Source organism: Vigna unguiculata, chromosome 8, assembly GCF_037176805.1.
Source record: "Vigna unguiculata cultivar grain cowpea cultivar isolate G323 ecotype 2 chromosome 8, ASM3717680v1, whole genome shotgun sequence".
Classification (NCBI taxonomy): domain Eukaryota; kingdom Viridiplantae; phylum Streptophyta; class Magnoliopsida; order Fabales; family Fabaceae; genus Vigna; species Vigna unguiculata.
Window position 1 is genome coordinate 33,065,106 of NC_140799.1, and position 24,987 is coordinate 33,090,092.

The 24,987-nt window shown below is 34.0% G+C and overlaps 5 protein-coding genes across 5 annotated transcripts; 3 read left to right on the forward strand and 2 right to left on the reverse strand.

Annotated features, from left to right (window-relative positions):
* Positions 1–1,821: 1,821 nt before the first annotated feature.
* LOC114193336 (omega-3 fatty acid desaturase, endoplasmic reticulum) lies at positions 1,822–6,470 on the reverse strand. Its single transcript, XM_028083086.2, has 9 exons — positions 6,330–6,470; positions 4,281–4,636; positions 4,100–4,189; positions 3,810–3,876; positions 3,591–3,683; positions 3,300–3,485; positions 3,103–3,183; positions 2,775–2,912; positions 1,822–2,304 (listed from the first exon to the last, which is right to left on the reverse strand). The coding sequence occupies exons 2-9, from the start codon at positions 4,565–4,567 to the stop codon at positions 2,131–2,133; spliced, it is 1,116 nt and encodes a 371-aa protein (XP_027938887.2). The 5' UTR covers positions 4,568–4,636; positions 6,330–6,470; the 3' UTR covers positions 1,822–2,130.
* Positions 6,471–6,825: 355 nt separating this feature from the next.
* On the forward strand, positions 6,826–9,715 carry LOC114193427 (Pentatricopeptide repeat (PPR-like) superfamily protein). Its single transcript, XM_028083221.2, has one exon. The coding sequence runs from the start codon at positions 6,902–6,904 to the stop codon at positions 9,581–9,583; it is 2,682 nt and encodes an 893-aa protein (XP_027939022.2). The 5' UTR covers positions 6,826–6,901; the 3' UTR covers positions 9,584–9,715.
* A 4,352-nt stretch (positions 9,716–14,067) lies between these two features.
* Positions 14,068–16,822, forward strand: LOC114194730 (jacalin-related lectin 3). Its single transcript, XM_028085108.2, has 6 exons — positions 14,068–14,313; positions 14,452–14,916; positions 15,099–15,326; positions 15,424–15,792; positions 15,910–16,131; positions 16,299–16,822. The coding sequence occupies exons 1-6, from the start codon at positions 14,083–14,085 to the stop codon at positions 16,593–16,595; spliced, it is 1,812 nt and encodes a 603-aa protein (XP_027940909.1). The 5' UTR covers positions 14,068–14,082; the 3' UTR covers positions 16,596–16,822.
* Positions 16,823–16,975: 153 nt separating this feature from the next.
* LOC114194733 (selT-like protein) lies at positions 16,976–18,747 on the forward strand. The gene is made up of 4 exons (XM_028085110.2): positions 16,976–17,349; positions 17,434–17,510; positions 17,885–18,203; positions 18,413–18,747. The coding sequence occupies exons 1-4, from the start codon at positions 17,095–17,097 to the stop codon at positions 18,527–18,529; spliced, it is 768 nt and encodes a 255-aa protein (XP_027940911.1). The 5' UTR covers positions 16,976–17,094; the 3' UTR covers positions 18,530–18,747.
* Positions 18,748–19,669: 922 nt separating this feature from the next.
* On the reverse strand, positions 19,670–23,939 carry LOC114194763 (internal alternative NAD(P)H-ubiquinone oxidoreductase A2, mitochondrial-like). Its single transcript, XM_028085161.2, has 9 exons — positions 23,330–23,939; positions 22,369–22,582; positions 22,110–22,270; positions 21,802–21,867; positions 21,479–21,642; positions 20,737–20,851; positions 20,321–20,500; positions 20,082–20,246; positions 19,670–19,991 (listed from the first exon to the last, which is right to left on the reverse strand). Exons 1-8 carry the CDS (start codon positions 23,708–23,710, stop codon positions 20,094–20,096), a joined length of 1,434 nt encoding a protein of 477 aa, XP_027940962.2. The 5' UTR covers positions 23,711–23,939; the 3' UTR covers positions 19,670–19,991; positions 20,082–20,093.
* Positions 23,940–24,987: the final 1,048 nt, after the last annotated feature.

A 24,987-nucleotide genomic window follows, 5' to 3' on the forward strand; every position in this document is an offset into this window, starting at 1 on the left:
AAATTATCATTTAAAAATAATATTACAAGATGTTATAGTAATTTTTGACACAAAAACACATGCGTCTATTTGAAATTAAATACTTAAGATACTTTTATGTTTTTCATACTTTTACTATGTTATAAAAGTAGTAAATCAAAAATAACACAATAATAAAATTGTTAGTTAATAAACTTTGATAACACCAAATAACTCCCTTAATTTATTATCTCTTATAAATTCATATGATACGAAGTTCAGAACATAATCATCAAACCAATCCTTTTTAATTTTTGTCCCACTAATGTTTAATTTTACTTTTAGCACATTTTACCCTTAAAGCTAATAACATAGCGCGTTTACAACCACTCTATTCCTTCTTATGTTAAACATAACATTTATATAGAAGTTAAGGTTACTCAACAATTTATGTACTACTTTTATATTGTATATGTAGAAGTTACATATTTAAGTTATTCAAGTTTCACAATTTTATGCCTTTCATTATTTTCTTATAGAATTCCACAATAAATCATAATAAATTACTGTGTAAGTTAAAATAAATAAAAACAAGATTATCACATTTTGATAATAATGACTAATAAATCCAACTATGTATATTTGATTTAACTCAATTTAAAGAAATCCTTGTTCTTTTTTATCAATTTACTAGTAAAATATCATTTTTAGAAAGAAATAATTATTTGACAATAATTATTATTAAATTTACATTGTAATTTTTCAATAGGGGTGTAAAGTGAGTCAACCCGACTCACACAGTTGACTCATTATAAGTTCACCTAAAAATGAGTCAGTTCAACATTTTGTAACTCGACTCGACTCACTATATATTGGTGGGTTAGTGAGTTGATTTACTTACGAATGTATAGTCTTAAAATTTATTTTATATATTTATTATAGTACAATTAAATAGATTGATTTGAGTTATTATTGTATGAGTATATAATCAAAGTGTTCACCTATTTTATCAAACATTATTATAAAGATAGTAGTTGAAAGTTAAAATATTAATTTACATAACTTGACAAAAAAATAAATTAAACATTCGGACAATTCAAACATTTTGAACATCATTCTGATATTTAAAAAGATTAAACTATCAACTACAATAATTAAAAGTAATAAATAATTTTATAAAAGAACTCATGAAAAAATGATAAAAACTAATAAATAATGGTTGTTGATGAATTGTGAATTAACTCACCTTCGATCTAATTCGCACACGTCACGTAAACCAACCAATTTGACCCACATTTAAAAAATACATTTTTTTCACCTTAATGTCACTAAAACTCTTAATGAGCCAAGTTGATTCAAATTAAAGTCCATTTTGACATTTTCGGAATATCTCAACCCTAAAAAATATTTAATGTACCAGCTAAACAAAGATTAACAAGTCTCAGTAACTATTCCATCCATTTATTATTATTTTTATTACAAAAAGATACATGACACACTTTAAAACATTAATTTAATCAAAAGGTTTATAATGTTCCAAAACTAAGATGCTGTTTTACTTTCAAAGTAACTGAATCCATCAGAGAAACTTTTCTTAAGAGTCAATAGAATAACAGGTCGTTGAATTGTTTGAAATAACTATCCTGGATGTAGCATTATAGTTGTTCGAAAAAGCTTAATTTTTTTGCTAAAAACCATTAACAACGGATACTTAAAGAATGAAAAACAATATTTTATTTAATTCATGGCTAACTTCAAATTTAAAAAAGAAAAAACGAAGTATAAAACTATGAATTACTTAATTCTTTTAGAAGTTTATCTACTAAAATCTACTAAAATAAAATAAAATGAAAGATGAATAGATAAAAAAGTAACGGGACTAGGGAAGTTTATTTATTTTGGTTTATAGAAAGTTTACAATGATGCATTGAGAATATATAATGCTCCCATGTGAAGGGTTCTGTGAAAATGGTGGGAAAGGTGACAAATGAAAACTGACAGTTCAATATTTATTACCACACTAATTTGAAATAGTATTATTCCATTGAGCCCCACTCTATATTCCTGTCTCTCTATGCAAGTTGTTCAGAAAACGTTAAACTCCAAAATGTAACATTGAAGAAAGAAGTAAGTTGAGTAGCTAGAAAACAATAGATGGACCAAAATTTGAAGTCAGTCTTGGTGCAAGTGAGGATCAGTCTGATAATAAACAACGTCTCCAGTGTCACTCACGAAGTGGTCTTCTCTCATGCTCTGCATCAAATACTTTATTAGATGAAATGGAATTGGTGCAGATCTTTCTGGCTCACGGTAATACTCTCCAAGAACTCCTTTTGCTGCCTTTGTCTGCAACCCATTCAAACACACTGTCAATCCCTTCATTTTCTTTTCACTTCAAATAATCTATCTAAACACAATTTATCCTTTCATTTAACAACAAATATTCGAATTTGAATTTTCTGTTAAGTTTTTCTATATTGTTCATCGGTGTATTTTAATAATCAGCAGAAGACAGCACAAAAAACTCATACATTTAGCAGTAAAAACTTGAATTCTGACACAGTTTAAATGCTTAAACCACTTGCCACTTTTTACTTATGCTGTCAAACTTTTCTCATTTACTAGGTCTGCCCTGAACGTGAATGGGAGTTAAAATAATGATACTCACTTTCTGATTATAAAAATGCAAGTGGGTGCAAGGAAATGGTTTAAAAACAAGGGAAAGGTTACATGGAAAAGAGTGAGTAACAGGAGATAAAACAAAAGTAGCAATTGAATAGTGTTTATGGTTTTTGGGGGGAATAAAAAAAGTGTACCGCTTCAACAAGGTTGTAGTGAGGGATTTGAGGGAAGAGATGATGGATAACGTGGGTGCCAATGTCATGGTGAATGTTGTTGATCCAGCCATAGTCACGATCCACAGTTGTAAGACCTCCTCTTAAATAACTCCATTCCTGTCCAATTCAGAACACCACAAACTGTGTTATTGCTGCCTCACAAACCAACAAGTGGGTTATTTCTCTTAAATCACCTTTACCATTTACCTCACCTAATTTCTGCTACGGCTAAACTAAACATATAAAACAAGTTTCAATAATATAAGAAGTGAAAGGATGCAGCAACAGGGTGAACTGAATTTGTTACCTGGCCACGGTACCATGGTAGTTTCCTGGGGTGACCATGGTGATGCAAGTATGTAACAAAGTCCAGCCACATAACAAATATCTGATATGCTCAAACAATTATATAGTTAATGGAGAAGAAGTGGTAACTATTTCAAATTTTCAATTGCAGAGTTGAAAAAAATAAGAGGCATTAACAGTGAAGGAGTGGTGATTTACCCAATATGGAATGCCATAAACCTTGATCACTTGAAGTGGACTAATGATGAAGGATAGATAGATAAGCAGAGAAAACATGATAAGCCAACACAGTGTTGAAATTGCTATTCCTTTTCTCTCATTGGGTGGGAACAGATTGCTGTAGGGATTGAAATGAGACCCTTCCTTTCCGGGGCTTCTTCCAAACTGAAATGAGTTCACATCACAAACAAAACTCATTACTTTGAACTGTGTATTTAGAATAATAACAACGCATTGTTGTCTCAGTTCCTGGTAAAAAAAAGCACTCACCAAATAAATTGGATAGGCAAACAATGGAAATGGCACAGTGAATCTAGCAAGTCTTGTCATGTAGTCTAGATTCTTGTAAATCTTCTCTGTTAACTGAGACAATGACACATAAAGAAAGCCATGTTCAAGAACAGCCACAATAAAGGTGCCCTTTTTATTGGGCCTACAAAATATATGTAACAATTGAATCACTATAGAGGCAATTAATTAATCACATACTGGCACCCATGACTCGTCCTTCTCAATGTGTCCATGGTTTTGATGGTGAGTTCTGTGACTAACCCTCCTGCAAAATCCATCAGAACAAAATCAATTTGGTTGTCAAAGTGTTGGTTACACAGCTCAGATGTGATTTTTCAGGTTCATTAAGAAGTTGAAAGTTGAAAGTTAAAACTTTCACATCCCAGATGTAAGTTTTACTCAAATGGGTTTTCAAAACATGCTATCAAATCTTAAAGAACTTCCAATCGAAGGACAAATGAAGAGGAAAAGAGATGCAATGAACCAACCAGCCATGATATGGAACAAGAATTGAGGAATGCAAGATGTGTCCCACCAGGTTGTTGAAGAAAGAGCTGTTTGAAAAGCTTCCATGGCCACTGTTGAATGCAGAAAGAAAAAACTTTACCATATAGAAAACACAAACATCCAAAACAATGTGCGAGACAGATAACAAAAAGAAGACATTACCAATCATGTCCAAGCACAAAAATGGCCCAGAACATTGTGCCCTGAACAGGCCAATAGAGGAGCCAGATAAACCAGTTGTCGAAGTGAATTGCCGCCGCCGCCAATGCAGCAATAACCACCACATCCCTGAAAACATAACTGAGAGATCTCCAAGGGTTCTTGACCCAGCAATGTTCTGGTATGGCTGCTCTTATTTCAGCAATCTTGAATGGCGGAGGAGCACTAGCGTCAAAATCTTTCGGGTGCCCATTTGCAGCATAGGCTAAAGGCTCTGTGTCTTTAACCATTGCTGCTAGGTTCAGTGGTTTTCGGATTCAGGGATGTGTGGTGGGTGAGTGGGGTAGTGGCTTTATGCTCTGTAGTGCAAAAAATCCCAACAAGCATAAATCTTTGAAAAATTTACTTATGGGGTAGCTCATTTATATAACCGCAGGTTGTAACAGTAGTAATAATACTATAATAACACCGAAACATTCTACTTTTACTTCGTTTGCTTCTCCACTATTTACGTTGCTTTGCCTGACCTAAAGAACTCACAAACCAAGACGGATAGTTCTAGAAAAACACAGATGATACATGCCATCAATTGTGTTTCTCATGCTTGATTTCATGTGCAAATCCTCATTTTCTTCTTTTTATTTTGGATCAAACTTATTTTGTTCTACAAAATTTATTTCACTGTTTGAATTTTCTACCAGGGATGAAAGATTCATTGAACATTGTGTTTGTTTCACACAATTAATGACTCTATTTGAATCTCACATGCACATAATAAAAAATTCATTAAATGTTGATGAGTACTACCAATCACACATACATTGTATATAATATCACATTTTTTATTATTATTTTGAATTTGACTAATTCAACCCATTTGAAAGTTATTATTTCATACAAAATTTGAGATTTGTCTTAAATTAATTTCTAACTCTTTCGGTTCAGCATTTAATGACTATTTTAATACTTTATGTCACTTTGCAAATATGTTCATCAATATGTAAACTTTTTAAAAAATTCTATAACAGTTTTGAAATTGTCGTGGTACTTTTTTATCTGTAATTTTTTTTCTTTGGTATTATAAAAAGACTAAGGAATTTATTTGGGCCAATGAGAGAAAAATTAAATGAAATTATTTGAAAGTAAAACTACCTTATATAAAAGTAAAAATTAAAACTTTAAAAATATGTATGAATATATTTTATAATTTAGTTTATGAAAAACTATTTCTATGATAAATATTGAAATTTTAAAAATCACATTTTGTAAATTAAACTAACAATACAAAGAAATCTAGTTTAATTTGTTGAAAGTGAATATATATATATATATATATATATATATATATATATATATTTTGTAAATCGGTTTTTATCTATTTAACTCCTACTAGCAAACATCAACTAAAAAGCTTCAATGTTATCACCCTTCACTTGTTTTGGGCTTCATTATTTCGAAGTTATTTTTATGGTATATAAATTAAATTAAAAATAATAGTGTTTTTTTTTCAAAAGAAGTTGAATAAACATGCTTCATAATATGCAATGATTTGTTTTAGACCACGATTTTATTTATATATATATATATATATATATATATATTTCTTTTTTTTCATATTATAATTGACGTTTTTTACAAAAACTATTTTGTATGAATTATAAAAAATATTAGTTTTTCTTCAAATACATCAAGTGTTATTTATTTTATACCCCTAGTTTATTATGCAATGTATTTACAAAACATATCTTTGTATCCACATTAAAAGAAACATATATCTTAAATGTTCATGTTTGCAATTGTTATCCACCTATATATGAAGTAAGAAAACAAGAGACATTCAACTTTCTAATAATTTTTGATAAGTAGTGTGACAACATTTCCATTTTTTAATCTGTTTTTAAATCCAATTATTCAATCCCTTGAACCAAACAAGAAAATCCTGATTAGATGAATCATATTCATAATCACCGATAGAAAATTTGATGTATGAAGCAGCCAATTAAGAATAGAAAGGAAGAAAGTGAAAAATATTATGATAAGAAAATAACTTACCAAAGGATTCACCGATCTTGGAACGTATCAAAACAGAGTCTTTAACTGAAGATAGGTTTCAGTTTCCACCCAACGCCAGCCTCCTTAGAACATACAGAAAACCATTGGTGAAATAGAAAAGAAACCTATTGTGTAACCAAGAAAGAACAATGTGATTCACAATAAGAAGTAAAGAAACAAATCACCACTTAAAAAGTGTTTGTTTCTAATTCTGAATTGAACAAATGGTATGAAAGTTTACTAAATTTGGAGCATCTTTTTTGGATCCAAACACAAAAGGAATCGGTATTTGTTCATATAAATAAGGAATGATCAAACTATTTAGAATTATTCACACGGAATTTGATTACTTTTAAAATAAATTCCAATATTTTTGAAGAATTAACAAAATATATAATATGTAATTGTTGATTATATACATATAAAATATATTTAGAAATATTTATATATTTCAACCAAAAACAGACATATATCTATCTTATCTATGTTATTTGGTAAACTCATCTCCACATATTTATGGGAAACGCAAAGGAGATAAGGGTATTTGGGAACCTTGGCAAACAAAGAACACGATGGAGAAGAACCTTATTATTCTACACAATAAACCATGGCCTTCTCTGTTAATACCTTCTCACAGTCCCTCCCAATTGGAGTGGCAGGGCTCAACAAGGGTCCATGCAAGTTCCAACAATGTCTCTATGATCAAATTGTCACACCCAAAATTGATAGATACCCAGTTGAATAAACTATGTGTCAATGGTCAGCTGAGTGAGGCTGTGGCAATTCTTGACTCCTTGGCCCAACAAGGGTCCGAGGTGAGACCCATGACCTTCATTAACTTGCTTCAGGCTTGTATTGACAGAGACTGCATTTGGGTGGGTAGGGAGTTGCATGCCAGGGTTGGGTTGGTGAGGAAGGTGGACCCTTTTGTGGAGACCAAGTTGGTTAGCATGTATGCTAAATGTGGGCTCTTTGAGGAAGCACGGAAAGTGTTTGATGAAATGCGTGAGAGGAATTTGTTCACTTGGTCTGCTATGATTGGTGCTTGCTCGAGAGACCTTAAGTGGGAGGAAGTTGTGGAGCTTTTTTATGATATGATGGAAAATGGGGTTTTGCCTGATGATTTTTTGCTACCAAAGATTTTGAAGGCTTGCGGAAAGTGCAGGGATTTTGAAGCTGGGAGGTTGATCCATTCGATGGTGATCCGTAGAGGAAGGTGCTCTTCTTTGCGTGTGATCAATTCAATTCTGGCTGTGTATGCTAAGTGTGGGGAGATGAGTTATGCAGAGAAGCTTTTTAGAAGAATGGATGAGAGGAGCTATGTTTCCTGGAATGTGATAATAACTGGATATTGTCAGAAGGGTGAGATCGAACAAGCTCGGAAGTACTTTGATGCAATGCAGGAGGAAGGGATTGAACCAGGATTGGTAACTTGGAACATTTTGATTGCCAGTTATAGTCAGTTGGGGCATTGTGAGATTGCAATTGATTTAATGAGGAAGATGGAGAGTTTTAGGATTACTCCAGATGTATATACTTGGACTTCTTTGATTTCTGGGTTTACTCAAAAGGGAAGGATAAATGATGCTTTTGAGTTGTTGAGGGAGATGTTTATAGTGGGGGTTGAGCCCAACAGTATTACAATTGCTAGTGCAGTCTCGGCATGTGCATCAGTAAAATCACTAAGTATGGGATTAGAAGTCCATTCTATTGCTGTTAAGGCAGGTTTGGTTGATGATATGATAATTGGTAATTCACTGATTGATATGTATGCCAAAGGTGGCAATCTGGAAGCTGCTCAACGCATTTTTGATGAAATGTTAAAGAGAGATGTATATTCTTGGAACTCAATTATTGGAGGGTATTGCCAAGCTGGTTTCTGTGGCAAAGCTCACGAGTTATTTCTGAAAATGCAGGAGTCTGATTCACCACCTAACGTTGTGACATGGAATGTGATGATCACAGGATTTATGCAGAATGGTGCCGAGGACGAGGCATTGGATCTTTTTCAAAGAATTGAGAAAGATGGGAATATTAAACCAAATGTAGCATCATGGAATTCTTTAATTTCTGGTTTCTTGCAGAGTGGACAAAAGGAAAAGGCATTGCAGATATTTCGGCGGATGCAGTTCTCCAATATGGCTCCCAACTTAGTTACAGTGCTTACCATCCTTCCTGCCTGTGCAAACCTAGTGGCTGCTAAGAAAGTGAAAGAAATTCATTGCTGTGCAATACGTAGAAATTTAGTGTCTGAACTTTATGTATCGAATACATTCATCGATAATTATACTAAGTCAGGAAATATAATGTACTCCAGAAGAGTATTTGATGGATTATCCCCAAAAGATATCATCAGCTGGAACTCTCTTCTTTCAGGTTATGTTTTACACAGCTGTTCAGAGTCTGCACTTGATCTTTTTGATCAGATGAAGAAGGACGATAGACTCCATCCAAATAGAGTTACTCTTGCAAGTATTATCTCAGCTTATAGTCATGCTGGAATGGTGGATAAGGGAAAACATACTTTCTCCAACATGAGTGAAGACTTTAAGATCAGACTTGATCTGGAACATTATTCCGCTATGGTCTATTTGCTTGGTCGTTCGGGTAAGCTTGCCGAAGCACTGAAGTTTATTCTGAACATGCCCGTTGAACCAAATTTTTCTGTATGGGCCACCTTTCTGACTGCCTGCAGAATTCATAGGAATTTCGGAATGGCTATCTTTGCAGGAGAACGTCTGCTTGAGTTGGATCCTGAAAATATAATAACTCAGCATTTACTTTCACAGGCATATTCTTTATGTGGGAAGTCTTGGGAAGCTCCAAAAATGACGAAGCTGGAGAAAGAAAAGTTTCCAGTTGGGCAAAGCTGGATTGAAATGAATAACATGGTCCATACTTTTGTTGTTGGTGATCAGTCAAAACCATATTTGGACAAGCTACATTCTTGGCTAAAACGTGTAGGTGTAAATGTGAAGGCACATATTTCTGACAATGCGGTTTGCATTGAGGAAGAGGAGAAGGAAGACATTGGTAGTGTACATAGTGAAAAGCTTGCGATTGCGTTTGCTTTAATAGGTACTCATCACACACCTCAAATTTTACGTATAGTAAAGAATTTGAGAATGTGTAAGGACTGCCATGACACAGCTAAATACATATCGTCGGCATATGGATGTGAAATATATTTAAGCGATTCAAATTGTTTACACCATTTTAAAGATGGTCATTGTTCTTGTAGGGATTATTGGTAGAACAAATAGACCTGAAAGAGAATCAATGGATTCAGAAATATGTAAATCTGTAATGTTGTTTTAATTATTCTTGATGTACATGTATCTTTTGGTGATATCTACATGAACAAATAAAGGGACAAGATCAATTGACACCACGTGTCAATTTATATGCTTAAACAGAAACATATCATTCATATCAACCTTTAGGCTGAGAATATTATTTGTGCTTGCACTCTTTCAATTTAAATGCAAATTGCAACCCGATTTTAAGGGGCTTCCACCGATTAGGTAGCTGATACTAGTGTAGTTTTAGAGGGTTGTGGATTGTGAGTACATGGACACTAGTGGAAATTATACTATAATCACCAACAAAAGTTAGAAAATATTAGTGACCATAAATGGAAGCTTTAGAAAAGTCTCCCCAAAAAGATTAAGACATCTTTCTTTGTTTGGCCAAATGATAAACATCACAATTTTCATTGAAAATTTTGGAAATAAAAGAAATTTGTTTATGTAAAACATGAAGATGTTTCCCAAATAATTGTCCTAATATAAGATGTCAAATGTTGTTCATGATTATAGGACTAGTGATGGAACAACGGTTAAGATTGAAGGTTCCTTGCCGATTACCAAGTGTAGAGACCTTGTTGTAGTTTAGTCAAACCAATCATCCAGAAAGAGTTTACATCCTTTATTAGGCAAGAATCATGAGAACAAGCCAATTTATAACAAAGACTAGAAAACAATTTGGAAATAAACAAAATATTGAAATCAAATTTTCAGACATAAAGACAGTGTATATGTATGGGGAAGGATGTGTGTGGTGGCAAAAAAAATAAAAGTGATACTCAAGTTGTAACCGGGTGAGTGGATTGGGCTCTTTAGAGAGAGATTGATAGTTTTTGGACTAATTATTGGGCGCCTTCTCCCTGCACCTCCAAGAAATCTCCTGTACCCCCAAAGTTTACGTTTATGCCCTTATTTAATATATTGTGAGAATGGGTGAAAGTGGGTACGGACGCAGTAAATTTCATTTACTGCGTCAACGTCTCTGCACCCCCAAAACGTTATTATACGTTACTATTTAGTATTCTTCTACTCCGTTTCTTCTCCATCATCCAGCTTTCATTAAAATTTTTGCTCAGTTTCATTGTGGTTTGTGTGGTTCGTGGTCGTGAGAGCTGTATGGGAAACGGAATACAGAATTCGTTTCATAACGTTTTGAAACGGATTCTGTATTCCGTTTCAAAAAAATTTGCAATTTTTTTTATGAAACGGAATACAGAATCCGTTTCAAAACGTTATGAAACGGATTCTGTATTCCGTTTCATAAAAAAAATTGTTTTGAAACGGATTCTGTATTCCGTTTCAAAAAAATTTGCAATTTTTTTTATGAAACGGAATACAGAATCCGTTTCATAACGTTTTGAAACGGATTCTGTATTCCGTTTCATAAAAAAATGTTATGAAACGGATTCTGTATTCCGTTTCATAAAAAAATGTTATGAAACGGATTCTGTATTCCGTTTCATAAAAAAAATTGCAAATTTTTTTCTGAAACGGAATACAGAATCCGTTTCATAACGTTTTGAAACGGTTTCTGTATTCCGTTTCCTATAAATGGCCCATCAATCATGCACACACCCCACTCTTCCCTTAGGCTGTGTTCCTTTACCAATTCAAATTCAATCATTAATACTCTTCTCTCCACCTGTCCAACCACTTTAAAACACGCTCCACCTCTCCAACCAGTTTAAAACACGCTAAAGTGGGTTTCAGAAAAACCAAAAAAAACACCAAACGGAATACATATTCCGTTTCAGCACGAAAAACATAAACACGAAACGGATTCCACAATCCGTTTCGTTAAAAAAAAAATAAAAACGGATTTGGAATTCCGTTTCAGCTCTGTGCGAAACGGATTCCACGTTCCGTTTCATTAAAAAAAAAAACAGAAACGGATTTGGAATTTCGTTCTTTTATCTAATTTAAAGTTTAATTATCATTTAGTTTTATTTATTTTTATAATTACATTTATTTTTGAAAAAGTTATTTACAAATCAAATTATATATATATATATATATATTACTTTATTTTTAGATATATATTAAAATATATGAAAACATAATAAATAAACAAAACAAAAATTAAAAAATATATTTAAAATCTTGAAGCGGATTCTGTCATCCGTTTTGGCATTTTTTGGGAGTGCAGAGGCCTACAACAAAAGCAGATTCGTGTTGACTGGGTGTAAGAGTGCAGTTAATTTTTTTTTACTGTGTTTTCTCTTTCTTCATTTAAGGGTAAAATTGAAAACAAAAAAAGTTTTGGGGTACAGGAGAAATGCTTTGGGGTGCAGGGAGAAGCCCCCAATTATTGTATAATGAGCCCAAACTACCAAAAGAAGAGGAGTGAAAGCTAAATAACCAAGACAATTACTTTATGGACCTCATCATTTTCTTCTTTCATCCTATCAATTCTGGAATTTATTTTTAAAACACAAAAAACAATTTTGGAATTTTTTTTTCCGAAAAATAAATGTCTTCCCCTTTTACGGAAAACATTTTTCGAAAGGTTTTTCATGGAATGAGAGAAGAAATTAATGGGGTGCACGAAGTAATTACCAAGTGGATATCCATGAGCAAAAGAGTTATATACAAAGCATCATATATGCTCATATATTTGAAACAAAGTGGATACCATTTTGTTGGATATATGTTGATTTACTTAAAATGTGGATTTAATAAGAATATAATATATAGATAATTCTGTGTCGGAAGAAAATTCTACAAATTAAAAAAATTGAAACAATCAAATTCTCTAAAATTTTAAAATAAATCATCCAGGTAATACACACTAATATTTTTTCTAAATGTTTATCATAGGAGTATGTCTACCTTAAATTTCAAAACATTTGTCATGACAAACAAGGACTGAAATTAGCAACTAGGTTCCTTCAATAGACCTACTCAATAAATGGTTTTAAATTTTTCAATTTTTTTATATTAGAAGCAGTAAATTACACCAATGACAACTATTCTAGATTAAACATCAATTTAATTACATTTGAGATAAATCATAATTAAGCAAGGTGATGAAAGATTAGCCACTTAACACTCAAGAAAATGTCATCATAAGAGAAAATTTGTTTTCTTTCGACTATCCTCAAACACTTTACGTCATAGTGGTAAGATCATATTTACGAGACACAACTAATTAACAAAAACTAAGAGTATAGTGCAGAATTAGAAAAAACGGATTTCTGAACCAAACACTTAAAACCCCAAAAAAGTTCATATAAAAAGAAAAAGAAATAATCTATATAAATAAAGTATTTTTTTTAAAGGAAAATAGTAGCAAAACACCCAACAAAAATGAAGCTATACGTCTTATTCGACAATCCATGTTTTAGAGGTTGTATTCTCATGTTTCAAGGCATTAAATCAAATATTGTTCTGGTTTGTCACAGAGGTTGGTTAAGGAGGAAAATGAAAAAATCACAAAAGAGGCCCTCAATAACTAAAAGTAATAGATCATCATTCAAAGATGCTTTATAAACTAATGATTGGGGCGACAAAATTCAATCTGGGGAAAAGATTGGGAGAATACAAAGTATGGCATGAGCAAGCATCCACAAAAGAGTATTAGATTCTTCCTGGAATTGTTTATAGAAGCACCTTATGAGTAAGCATGGTGTAAACTTTTAATACAAAGACCATAACCAAAAATGTTTAAACAGAGAAATATAAGAGGGTGTAGAATATGATATCATCATCAGAAATCAGATTCAAAGAAATCTGTACCACTCATGGCACCAGTCCATTAATAAAGTCTAAGTGCTGCTGACTAAATTCCAAAACTCGAATTTAGCAGAAGACATGTTCCTTTCCCTTTTCTCAATAATTTTGTACAAAATATGATAAATCAAATGATTGATCTATTGAGAATGAAAGTATAAGTCTAAGTCTGAGTCTCGTACTAAATAGAATTGTAAATTTATTGTCTTAAGATTTTAGGTTATAAATGATGTTAATTTCTTATATATTGTATTGTATCTCTTCGGTAATGTCTCTTCTAAAATACCCATCTTGTTCCCTAAAAAGTGCAAGAAACTTTGTCTAACAAAAACAAGGGACTGATATATGTGGGGGAAGTTGATTCCCTGCCTTTTAATCCTTTCCCTCCATAGTGCAACTAAAATTAGCTGTTTACATAGTTCCTCGTCTATATTATTTTTGTAGACAAATTCCCCTGTCAAAAACTCAACCTCTTCCCCCATAAATTCTTCTTATGCCTCCCCATAACTGCACCCACATTAACACTAGCATTTTTCCTAGTCCAAAGTCCAACATTATTATCCCCAAAGTGGAACATGGTAGTACAAACATACAACAACTTATGTTGCATTACATATGACAAAATTCATAGATGTTTATGTTAAACAGGACTAAATGCATAGATACCTCAGTTTATGTTCAACAAATGTATGTTTTTACCCTGTTTTTAACAGCTTTGCATGATGTTTTGTGTGCAGAGTTCTGAGGATTCCACAAAGAAACCTCAGTCAGTTGGACCATGGGGAGGGAACGGAGGGTCTGTTTGGGATGATGGGGTATACTCAGGAGTAAGACAATTGGTGATAGTTCATGGAGCAGGCATTGACTCAATCCAGATTGAATATGATAAGAAAGGAAGCTCCATTTGGTCAGAGAAACATGGTGGAAGTGGAGGTCGTAAAACTGACAAGGTAAAGAGTGAGATTATGGGGTGAAAACTTTTTTCTTCTTGTGATAAAAAGAGTAATATCATGTTAAGGCCCTAGTTAGAAGCTGATACTAATTAACTTTGAGAATATAATAACTAACTACTAATGACTGTGTTGCAGGTGAAGTTTGATTATCCAAATGAGATCCTAACCAAAATCCATGGATACTGTGGCAGCTTCAATCACTTGGGGCCAAACTTAGTTCGGTCACTGAGTTTTGAGAGTAACAAGAAAACTTACGGACCATTTGGTGTTGAACAAGGAACATATTTTTCAGTGCCGTTGACTGGTGCAAAAATTGTTGGATTCCATGGCAGGTGTGGTTGGTACATAGATGCCATTGGAGTCTATCTGAAGTCCCTGAAACAACCAAATCCATCCATGCCTTTGGCTCATTCCCAGAGCCCCATTACTCAGTTCTCTGACAATTTTGGCTATTCTGTGATACAAGGAACTGTGAACGAACACTACGATATTGTTCTTGCTCTAAAACAAAAGAATCATTTCAATGATCATTTAGCAAAGAAGGTCCCCGGGAAATATTCTTTTGTCCAAGAATCCAACAATACTGAGCACAAACAAAAGGTAAGTTAGCCTGTTCCTTAACTTTCCTTTCTAGTTCTATCTTGGAGATCTCACATCTACTAAAGATAAGGAGAGTTTATATTATATGAGTAGTGCAAATCTTGTTTTACAAGTTGATTTTGTGGGATTGAATTAGACTTAAAGTTCACTTAATATGATTTTTTTATCCTGTCTTCTTTCAGATGGCTCATGTGAAAGAGTCAATCCCAAAGGTTGGAGGTGTGGTCACATATGGACCTTGGGGTGGCATTGGTGGACATGTTTTTGATGATGGAAGCTACACAGGAATCAGGCAAATCAACTTGTCACGCAACGTTGGAATTGTATGGATTAGAGTTTTGTATGATTATCATGGGGAAGCCATATGGGGACCCAAACAAGGTGGAACAGGAGGATTCAAAACTGAAAAGGTGAACCAAGAACAAACAGGCAAACTTACCTTACTACTCTACTTAACAAACATGGAAAACCAGACTAATTTATAACCTTTGCAACATCATTTTGCAGATAGTGTTTGATTTTCCTTATGAAGTCCTGACACATGTATCTGGCTACTGTGATCCTTTGATGTACATGGGGCCTGTTTTTGTAAGGTCACTGACTTTCCACACCAATAAGAGAAAGTATGGACCTTATGGGGATGAACAAGGAAATTCTTTCACCACAAAAGTGAAAGAAGGTAAAATTGTTGGCATTCATGGGAGAAAAGGTTTGTTCCTAGATGCTTTTGGAGTACATGTTGTAGAAGGAAAAGTAACAGTGCCTGTGGGAACCCCTCCCAAGGAAATCAACCCTAGAGAAACAAGTATTGGAGATGTAGGCAATGCTCAATGGCCTAGCAAACTGGTACTTGCTAAGTCATCAGCAGCTGAAGAGGTATGGCCCTTTAATAACAACAACTTTTAGAATTCAGAAGATATTGAAGACATATTTAACAACATTTTCAATCTCTTTTGTGCATTAAACCATTCACTCTGCTCACACCTTTCTTAGGTTTCTTGTGGTGTGATGAAAGAACCAGCTCCATGTGGACCAGGGCCATGGGGTGGTGATGGAGGTAGACCTTGGGATGATGGAGTCTTTTCTGGGATTAAGCAAATTTATTTGACAAAAGTGTCAGAAGGAATATGTTCTATCCAAATAGAGTACGACAGAAACAGACAATCTGTGTGGTCTGTAAAACATGGTGGAAATGGAGGAGACACCATGCATAGGGTATGATTGTGAGCTTCCACTTTCACATTTCACTGTCTTTCTTACTTCCTTAAACCAATATTAAGCTAAAGCACTCCCCATGTCAAATGCTGCAAAGCACAAATGCAAAATGTCCATGACATGAACATTCTTAAACATAATCAAAGTTTAAATTGTTGTGATTTCAGATACAACTGGAGCATCCACATGAAGTACTGACTTGCATTTCTGGCTATTACGGGTCAATCACTAAGGATGATCAGCAGCATACAATCATAAAGTCACTGACTTTTTGCACCAGTCGTGGCCAGTATGGTCCATTTGGTGAAGAAGTTGGGAAATTCTTCAGCTCAACCACTACACAGGGCAAGGTTCTTGGTTTTCATGGTAGGAGCAGCTTGTACTTAGATGCCATTGGAGTCCACATGCAGCACTGGCTAGGAAACCAGAAAACTTCAAGGTCCTCCCTCTTCAAGCTATTTTGATCACTGTTTCTCACCAAAACAACGACTTGGCATTTGGACTAGTGTTGATGAGAGTTTGAAATCTTGATGTGATAACAGTTTGAAAATTTGATGCAATAATAATACGTTAAGGAAAGTTGTATAAGCAGATGATTGATAGCATCTTTGCTTCTATACTTGAAACAGCCATTTGGTAGTACCAACAGAACATTTTGGTGTACTATACAAAAAGATGTTAGTTTTCTTTTTCTTTTTTTATAAAAATTAACCAAACATATCATAAAATATGTGAAATAATTCATAAATGGGAAATAAAAATAATTAAGTAAAAAAATATTTAAATAAATAACATTTGATGATTAAAAAAAAATGAAAACATTAAAGTTTCCAAAACAAAAGTAAAGGTGTGAGTGTGCGATTTGTTTCTGAAGCCACAGTGGAAAACCACACCACACACTTCTCTTCTCCTCAGAATCGCATAATTTTCATTCTTCCATTCCATCTTCCAACTTCACTGGCTATGGATCGTGCTCAGCTTCTCTTGCTTGGTCTTCCTCTCTTTCTTTTCTGTTCTGACCTATTTTCCCTCTTCACTCCACCACCACCGCCACCTCACCACCACCACCACCACCATCACCATCCACCGCACCACCATCACCACCCGCCGCACCACCATCACCACCCGCCTCACCACCACCACCACCATCCACCCCACCTCCATCACCACCCGCCCCAACACCACTACCAGCCGGTTACAATAGAGTTTCCCCCCAAGGTAATTTTTTTTTTCATGAAAATCCCATCTTTATCATTTTTTCAATGTCCCATTAACGGGTCTCTTCTGTTCCTCTTTTCTCAGAAAACCACCAGCAGTATTGCAAATGCGGGTCTCGGCAACACTGTCAACATCAATTTCTGCTCTTCGTGTTCTTACAGGTACTTGTTATTAGTCTTATGGGGCTGCTGTTTTTTTAACGTTGGTGGTTTTTTATATAGAGAGAAGAATTACGAAAAAAAAGGAACGGCTTTTGAGATTATGGGGGAATTGACCTAGAGAGATTTTTTCTGACTTTAGGTTTTTGGTTAATTCATCCAGATTGTGATATCTTATCTGGGTTGAATATCATATCATGTATCAGTGGTTAGCCGGGGATTGAGGGAAGCATTGTTCCAGATCATTGCTTTAACTTTTTGTTCGGTGTTTCTTAAATGAAAAGAAGAGAAAAGTTAATTGTTTGGTACAGGGGAAAGAAAATGAGAAAGATAAATGTTTGAATTTGCATGCATATGGTTGTGTTGTTTGTGTGTAGGGGAACAGCTGTGACAATGAAGAATATGTTGGAGATTGCTTTTCCTGGAACTGAGGTTGTTCTTGCTAATTATCCCCCATCGCTTCCAAAGCGTCTGCTAAGCAAATTGGTTCCAGTTGTTCAGATTGGTGTTATAGGAATGGTTGTTGCTGGGGAGCATATATTTCCAGTATTGGGTTTTGCTGCACCTCCTCCATGGTATTTCAACTTGCGTGCTAATAAATTTGGAACCGTTGCTACTACTTGGCTTCTTGGGAATGCCTTGCAGTCATTCTTACAGAGCTCTGGAGCATTTGAAATTTACTTCAATGGTGAACTGGTTGGTGCCTTCCTTCCACCTTCTATTTTCTTTTAATTATTAGTACACAGTTCTTTGCTAGTTGAGCTTGTGATCTTCATTCAAGTTCTTATCTGAACCATCATTTGATCATGCCCTTGCCTCTTCTGACTCTAGAATTACTGTAGTATATGGAATCTTCAATGCTTTTGAATTTTTACTCATACCTTAAAACTCTTCTGCCCTTGAAGGTTTTCTCTAAACTGAAGGAGGGAAGGTTTCCCGGAGAGATCGAGTTGAAGGATTTGATTACCAAAAAGATGACAAATTCTATAGGTGTTAATGGTGTGTCAGAATTAATGTCTTAGTGTATTTGGTGCAGGCATATTTTGAACTGTCATAAAATGTAACTGGATCTGACATTGCACTGTGAAGTAAGAGGTTTGTATACATATGTCTTAGGAATATCATGTTGTAAGGTTCTGCCAGGTGCATAAACTTTATGTATTGAAAGAACTAAGTAACTGCTGAAGGAAAAACTCAGTTAATAGTTTGTGCAGAGTTTAAATACTCTAATTTGTTTTCACTGTGATATCTTTTTATTATCAGCTCCAATAACTTCCATATACACTACGTTCAAAATTGAAGATTTAATTAAGTTTCTGTTCCCTAAGAAATAGGGTGTTTTAGTTTTGGTTTCCAATTAAAATACCAAAAACTTAATGGTAGGATAAGGCAAGTTTTGCTACTATTCTTGTTATAGTAATGTATGGATAAGACTGAGTTTGTATACTGTAGCAATGTGTCAAACATGCATGAGTAAAGTACACATGTGTATCAGAAGAACACGAAGACACTAAGCAATTTAAAATATATCAAAAGAAATTACACTTAAATAACTATGGTTTGTATAATAGGCTTGAATACCTGTTGGTTTTATTATTTATTTATTTGTATTCAATTTACTTTATTTATTAATAAAATATTCAATCAAGCAATTAAGTCCTTCAATTTTAATATATAAGTTGTGACCTTTTTAAGTTCTAATCATGTCTCTTAACATTTAAAAACATCTTTTAAACACTATAATTAATGTTATTAGCTTTATAAGTGTTTTTTATAATATAATATTATGTGTAAATTAAACTTATTAGTAATTAGTTGTTAACGATTTCATTGTTAATTAGATAAAAGATTTTACTAACGATTCTATTTTTAATTAAATAAAAAAAATCACATTGTTATGATTTTGAAAATTAAGAAATTAAATTAATTTTTTTTATTAATAGGTTAAAATAAATAAATGATAAATTGAAGAAATCAAGCTTATATAATAAATACGTAAAATTGTGGTGATTTTTGTAAGAGCTTTTTTAGTAAGTAATATGTTGGGTACAAATTTCATCGATTTTCATTTATATCACTGCATTTATAAAGGGAGTTTATCCACCAGAGAATCCGTTCACAATGTAATATTATTTCAAATGTGATCATGCACAATTTGGGAATCGTCAAAACATTAAATTTGCTTTATTATTGCCCGATAATCAATGTTCCTGGTGCTAAAAATCGAATCATAACGTGTATATGCTCTCTATTAGGAAAAAAAAAATACCAAAGACAGCAAACTCTAATCTATTGCCTTCACCCTTCAAGGAAATTCCCGAGTAATCTCTTTGTCGTTGCTACTGTTTTAAACAAATGGAACGTGTAAACAATATCTTCTGCACATCGACATTCATCTCTTGAGATATTACTGGCTTTTTAAACATGCTACTAAAAAATGATCCAACTAAATACACTTCATCATCTCATTGTTTTCCTATTAGTCTGCAACGCAACCAAAAGAAATCGAAGTATTGTAAGGACCTATTAACATTTCTAAGTCTTAACAAATATTACCACGCAGAGAGTATTTACCTTAAGAAGTTTTCATATTCTGCTTATATCACGGCCAAACACAAAAGTAGTAGCCCAGTTGATGGCTACATAGAATCTGTTCCTCCAGCTGATGACACGTGTTAGGTATGCTGAGCGCCAAATAAACCAACTGACAAAACCAGCCAAAGATAACCCTTTGGCCTCCTGTAGGAGATTACGTGAATGAATCAAACCATAAGTTTTTAAAGCACTAGTAAAAGCTTAGATATGAAAATCACCTTGCTCTGTCTGAGGTCGACTAGAGCCTTATAACTCCCTATAGATGCCATGCTTCCAAGGTGCTTGTAAACAAATTGTTCCCCAAAGTCTAAGTCCTTGGCACTGTTTGCACGGCCTCCATTTGCATTACCTATTTTGTTTAGTAAGATTGCTAAATATTTACCTTGCCTTTCTGCTACCTGTGGTTCAATCCAAACGGCAACGCATTAAGTTGGTAAGAATAAGCTTTCAGGCACATGTGAAAAAAAAATGCAACATGAATTCACTCATGACTAGTAACAGAGTAAATTAGCAGTAACACATTCAGAATTAAATCTGTCAGGGACAAAGACCTTAGTGAAAAATCAGAACTACAAATTGCAGGAATTTAAGAAATTAATTTGTATGAGAAACTAATGAATCCAATGTCACGTACTTGGGCTAAAGCTGGTAGTGCTTGTTTCCCAGTACTTTCTACAAAACCACTGCAGTCACCTATTGAGAAGATATCCTCTACTGTAGGAACACGAAGCCACTCATCAGTGCCAATCCTGTAAATAAGAAACTTCAAAAATTTGCTTTATGGAAATACACTAATCTATAGTTACAATTGCCATGAAATAAAAGAAATGATAACAGAAGACATGGCACATCAATTGTGTGTCAAACGCGTGGAAACTTGATACATCTGACGAGAGCTTATGGTGGACAAATGACTAAAATAGTAAAACATAACATAACTAAAAATACATATCGATTTACACCTCAGCCTAAACATATTTTAAACCATATAACTACCTGCTAAATCTAATCATTGACGTATATGTATTTTACACAATGATTTTCGTGCCAAAGTTTGGAAGATTAAAATATATGTGGGTAATAAAATTATTGATATTTTCTTGTAAAGCCTGAAATGAACTTTCAAATGCAACCTTGAAATTGAAAACTTCATCAGATGTTATTCATTGGCTTAAGATTTATTTTGATCTATGCCTAATTCAGTCTCCTTAAATAAATAAATTCGTACAATGAGTGATGTCTTTGGGAAAAAGTGACCCTACTTTCATGATAAGACAGATCATGTCTATTCATAGAACAGGTCCTAATATGTAAATTCTAAACAGCTGCCAATGGAAAGAAAATAAGTGCAATTATGTTGAGTAACAAAGAACAACCTTCCACCAGGAGATTTAGGGAAATCCAAAGACTGAATAAAAGCTGATGGACCAACTCCAGTCGACCATACGAGCAACCCATATGGTACCTCAGTTCCATCATTTAGGATAATCTTCTTCTCCTCGACATCTTTCACAATGCCACGGACTAGTCGGACTCCTGACTGAAAAAAATTTCAATATGAGGAGATATAAATCCAATACTGATTTGAACAGCTGAGTTTAGTTGTTCTTTGTTTCTTTTTCATTATTTTCAGAAGTTCGGAATCAGCAGGAAAAGGTTGAACAAACAGAACAGAAGTTCCTTCTGACATATAGCTCACCTTTGTCAATTGATTGGTGGCATATTGCCTGAGTCGGACATCAAAGGAAGACAGGATCTCATTGGCCTAAAATGGCATGAATAAATTGGTTAAAAAACAAATTACCTTAAAAGAAAATTTTGGCACGAAGAAAAATGACAATGGTGTTTCTAACCATTATGTTGGCAATAATTGTAATTTGTGAGACAGAGATATACAATGGAAAGAGTAAGAGGTTTGTTGCGATAAGCAAGAGTTTTGCTGCCATAGGCAATACCAAAAATCTAGTCTATTTGGTTGTATCACATATCTAACGCTACTAAGCACACCTCAATTAAAGTAACGTGGATGTAGTCCTTCACATGAGAATATCTCTCACGGACATCTCTTACGATAAAATCACTAAGTTCACCGCTGAATTCAACTCCAGTGGGACCGCCTCCCACAACCACACAGTGTAGCAGCCTCCTTTTTTCCTCTTCTTCAATCCCTGTATCCAAATCAAATACAGATTGCATAGGTGATGTATAATAATCATTATTTTCAAGTGACTTTATATTAAGCTAAAATATCAAAATTGTTGTAAACCTGGAACATCAGACATCATTAAGTTCAGAAGCAACTTCCGACGAATTTCCTGTGCATGGTAAACTTCACGAAGAAAAATTGCATGCTCATAGACTCCATGAATTCCAAAAGTGGTAGGTTGTGCTCCTAATGCAATTACCAGCTTATCATATGCGATCGTAAACTTCCAGGGATCTAGTGTCTGCGTTCCTTCAGTTACAGACTCACATTGCACCTTCAAAACCATTTTACCAGATTCTCCACAATTAAACCACGTCATGAGTACCAATATTTAAAGTAATACCGGTAATTCTCCAACATTAAGACACATTGTCAGTACTACCAATAGTTCAACTAATACGAGTATGATGTCGTTTTGTTATGTGGAGAAAGAGTATGAGAAATAGGTATGAAATTGAATTTTCCTTGGGGCTTGGGGCTTCAGGTTCCAGACGTTGCTTTGATAGTTTTAATTCCAATAAAACAATAACAAGCTTTGTATTACTAGACAGGGTTTCGATTCCAACAACTCTGCAACAACCTTTATCTTACTATATGGAGTAGACCAAAAAACAAGTGGATCAAACAAACATCTTACTTAGCAATGGTTTTTCAATTTTGTAGTTCTCAATAAGACTGTACCCAATAAAAAGTGTGCTACTACTACTAGCTCTCCTATGCCACACTATGTCGGCTGTGAATTTTGTTGTTAGAAGTTCTGACAGAGTTGGTATCAAGGTCACGCAATCATATATGTTACCTTAAGCCATTGCTAAATCCCTGAAACATAGTTGCATATAAAGAATCTCTACATACTGTAAGTTACTGAAACGAATGAAAATCAAGAAAAGTGATTATGATGCACGTTGTTCACACTCCACAAATGTCCATTATCAAGTAACAAACTAAATCACGCTCAATTTGACGACATTTAACTGGAACAGTGGCGCCAAAATAGAAAGAAGAGAAGTGGATAACATACGACATGGTTGAGAGCATCAATGGAAGTACAATTGGCGAGGAAGAAAAAAGAGCCAGGTTCACGGGAAATGGCGGGTTGGATCCTGGCGATGGGTTCGGCAACGGTTCTGAACTCGAGCGTTCCGACGCACGTGGAAGCCAAGAGGGGCGTGAAGACCATGTGGTTGCGCGGTGACACGCAAACGATGTCGTAGATTTTAGGGTCCAGGCCCTTCATGAGCCGGCACCCAGCCCATCCAGAGCCCAGCACGACCACACGAGGCTTCTCGTGGGCTTTCGTGGGGCCCAGACCCGCATGGTGAACCGGGCTGGTGGAGGTGCTGAACCGGGAGAGAGAAGTGAAGCGGCGCGTTTTGGAGGAGAGGTGTCGGAACCAAGACATGGCGAAGGTGTGAAACTAAGTAACTGAGATTGGTGTGTTGAGAAACAAAGAAAGAAAAAACAGAGAAGGAGAAGAAGACGATGAAGAGGTTTTCAATTATTTGGGGTTTGTTTGGATGGATCAATTTGACTTGACTGATGTAAGAGGCTGCTTTCGCGGAATGGACCGTTGACGTTGTTGTCACGTGTTATGATGATGCAGACATGTATCAACAATGGCGCAATGGTGGCTGCTACCGTGAAATGTAAACGTGTTATCACATGGCCGCTCAAACGTGCTTCTGCACAGCTTTTTATCCCTCCAATCATTTACGTCAGGTGCTTTTTCTTAACTTTTTTATCTATTTTGTTTCCTTTCACATATAATTTTTACAAAATTTTGTTCCAAATATGATTAGATTAAACGCCGATGATTGTTTAATTTCAATATATCACTTTTGAGAATGACTTATTTTCTCCATTAGACCAAACCTCCTTTGCTTCTTGTGTGTTTATACTCTGTCTTTCTTGGGAAAATTACATCCGTTTTATTTTGCATTGTTTGAAACTTTAAAAAAAAAACGGCAGAAATTATAAAAAAAAGAAAAAACTCAGCAAAGATATATTGATGATTTTTTTTTCCAGAAAATTCTTTCTGTATTTCCATATTTTTTAAAATTTTAATTAGTTTTAATTTCTATATTTTTTAAAATTTTAATTAGGTTAGAAAAAGAACGGTAAAATTCGTAATACAAATTTACATTTTTGGATTATATAATATATAATATAAATTTATATTTTAAATCGTACTATTTATAATATATAATTATATTTTAGATTGTATAATTCAATGTAATTTTATATAATGAATTGTATAATCTAAAATATACACAAAAATTGTAAAATTCAAAAATTACATTTCACATCTTTCATCGATTATTCTCGTCTTCTTTAATTTTACACTATTTTAATCTTTATGGAGGTACTATAAGAGAAATGGAAGACAAATTTAATCTTCTTTAATTTCACACTATTTTAATCTTTATGGAGGTACTATAAGAGAAAAGGAGAAGAGAAATGGAAGACAAATTTAACTTTTTATCTTCCGGCATTTACAATAATAAAACATGGTAGTACAATAAGAAAACATGGGTTGCAGCCTTTTTTTTTTCTAATCTTGAATTTGAGTCCTTTATATAAAAGAAAAATACTAATTGTAGTTAAAAGAAAAAACTCAAACATTAACAATTCACCTTGCTTAATAAAAAGACATATTATAAAATAATTCAAAGTAAAAAG

Coding starts and splice junctions, on each gene's coding strand:
- LOC114193336 (XM_028083086.2), bottom strand. CDS start 4,567: ATGGTTAAAGACACAGAGCCTTTAGCCTATGCTGCAAATGGGCACCCG. Junction 3,877..4,099: donor CTTGTTCCATATCATGGCTG/GTTGGTTCATTG, acceptor TGGATTTTGCAG/GAGGGTTAGTCACAGAACTC. Junction 3,486..3,590: donor TTGCCTATCCAATTTATTTG/GTGAGTGCTTTT, acceptor AACTCATTTCAG/TTTGGAAGAAGCCCCGGAAA.
- LOC114193427 (XM_028083221.2), top strand. CDS start 6,902: ATGGAGAAGAACCTTATTATTCTACACAATAAACCATGGCCTTCTCTG.
- LOC114194730 (XM_028085108.2), top strand. CDS start 14,083: ATGATGTTTTGTGTGCAGAGTTCTGAGGATTCCACAAAGAAACCTCAG. Junction 14,314..14,451: donor GAGGTCGTAAAACTGACAAG/GTAAAGAGTGAG, acceptor ACTGTGTTGCAG/GTGAAGTTTGATTATCCAAA. Junction 14,917..15,098: donor ATACTGAGCACAAACAAAAG/GTAAGTTAGCCT, acceptor GTCTTCTTTCAG/ATGGCTCATGTGAAAGAGTC.
- LOC114194733 (XM_028085110.2), top strand. CDS start 17,095: ATGGATCGTGCTCAGCTTCTCTTGCTTGGTCTTCCTCTCTTTCTTTTC. Junction 17,511..17,884: donor TGCTCTTCGTGTTCTTACAG/GTACTTGTTATT, acceptor GTTTGTGTGTAG/GGGAACAGCTGTGACAATGA. Junction 18,204..18,412: donor TTTACTTCAATGGTGAACTG/GTTGGTGCCTTC, acceptor CTGCCCTTGAAG/GTTTTCTCTAAACTGAAGGA.
- LOC114194763 (XM_028085161.2), bottom strand. CDS start 23,710: ATGTCTTGGTTCCGACACCTCTCCTCCAAAACGCGCCGCTTCACTTCT. Junction 22,271..22,368: donor AATGATGTCTGATGTTCCAG/GTTTACAACAAT, acceptor ATTTGGATACAG/GGATTGAAGAAGAGGAAAAA. Junction 20,247..20,320: donor TCGACCTCAGACAGAGCAAG/GTGATTTTCATA, acceptor AATCTCCTACAG/GAGGCCAAAGGGTTATCTTT.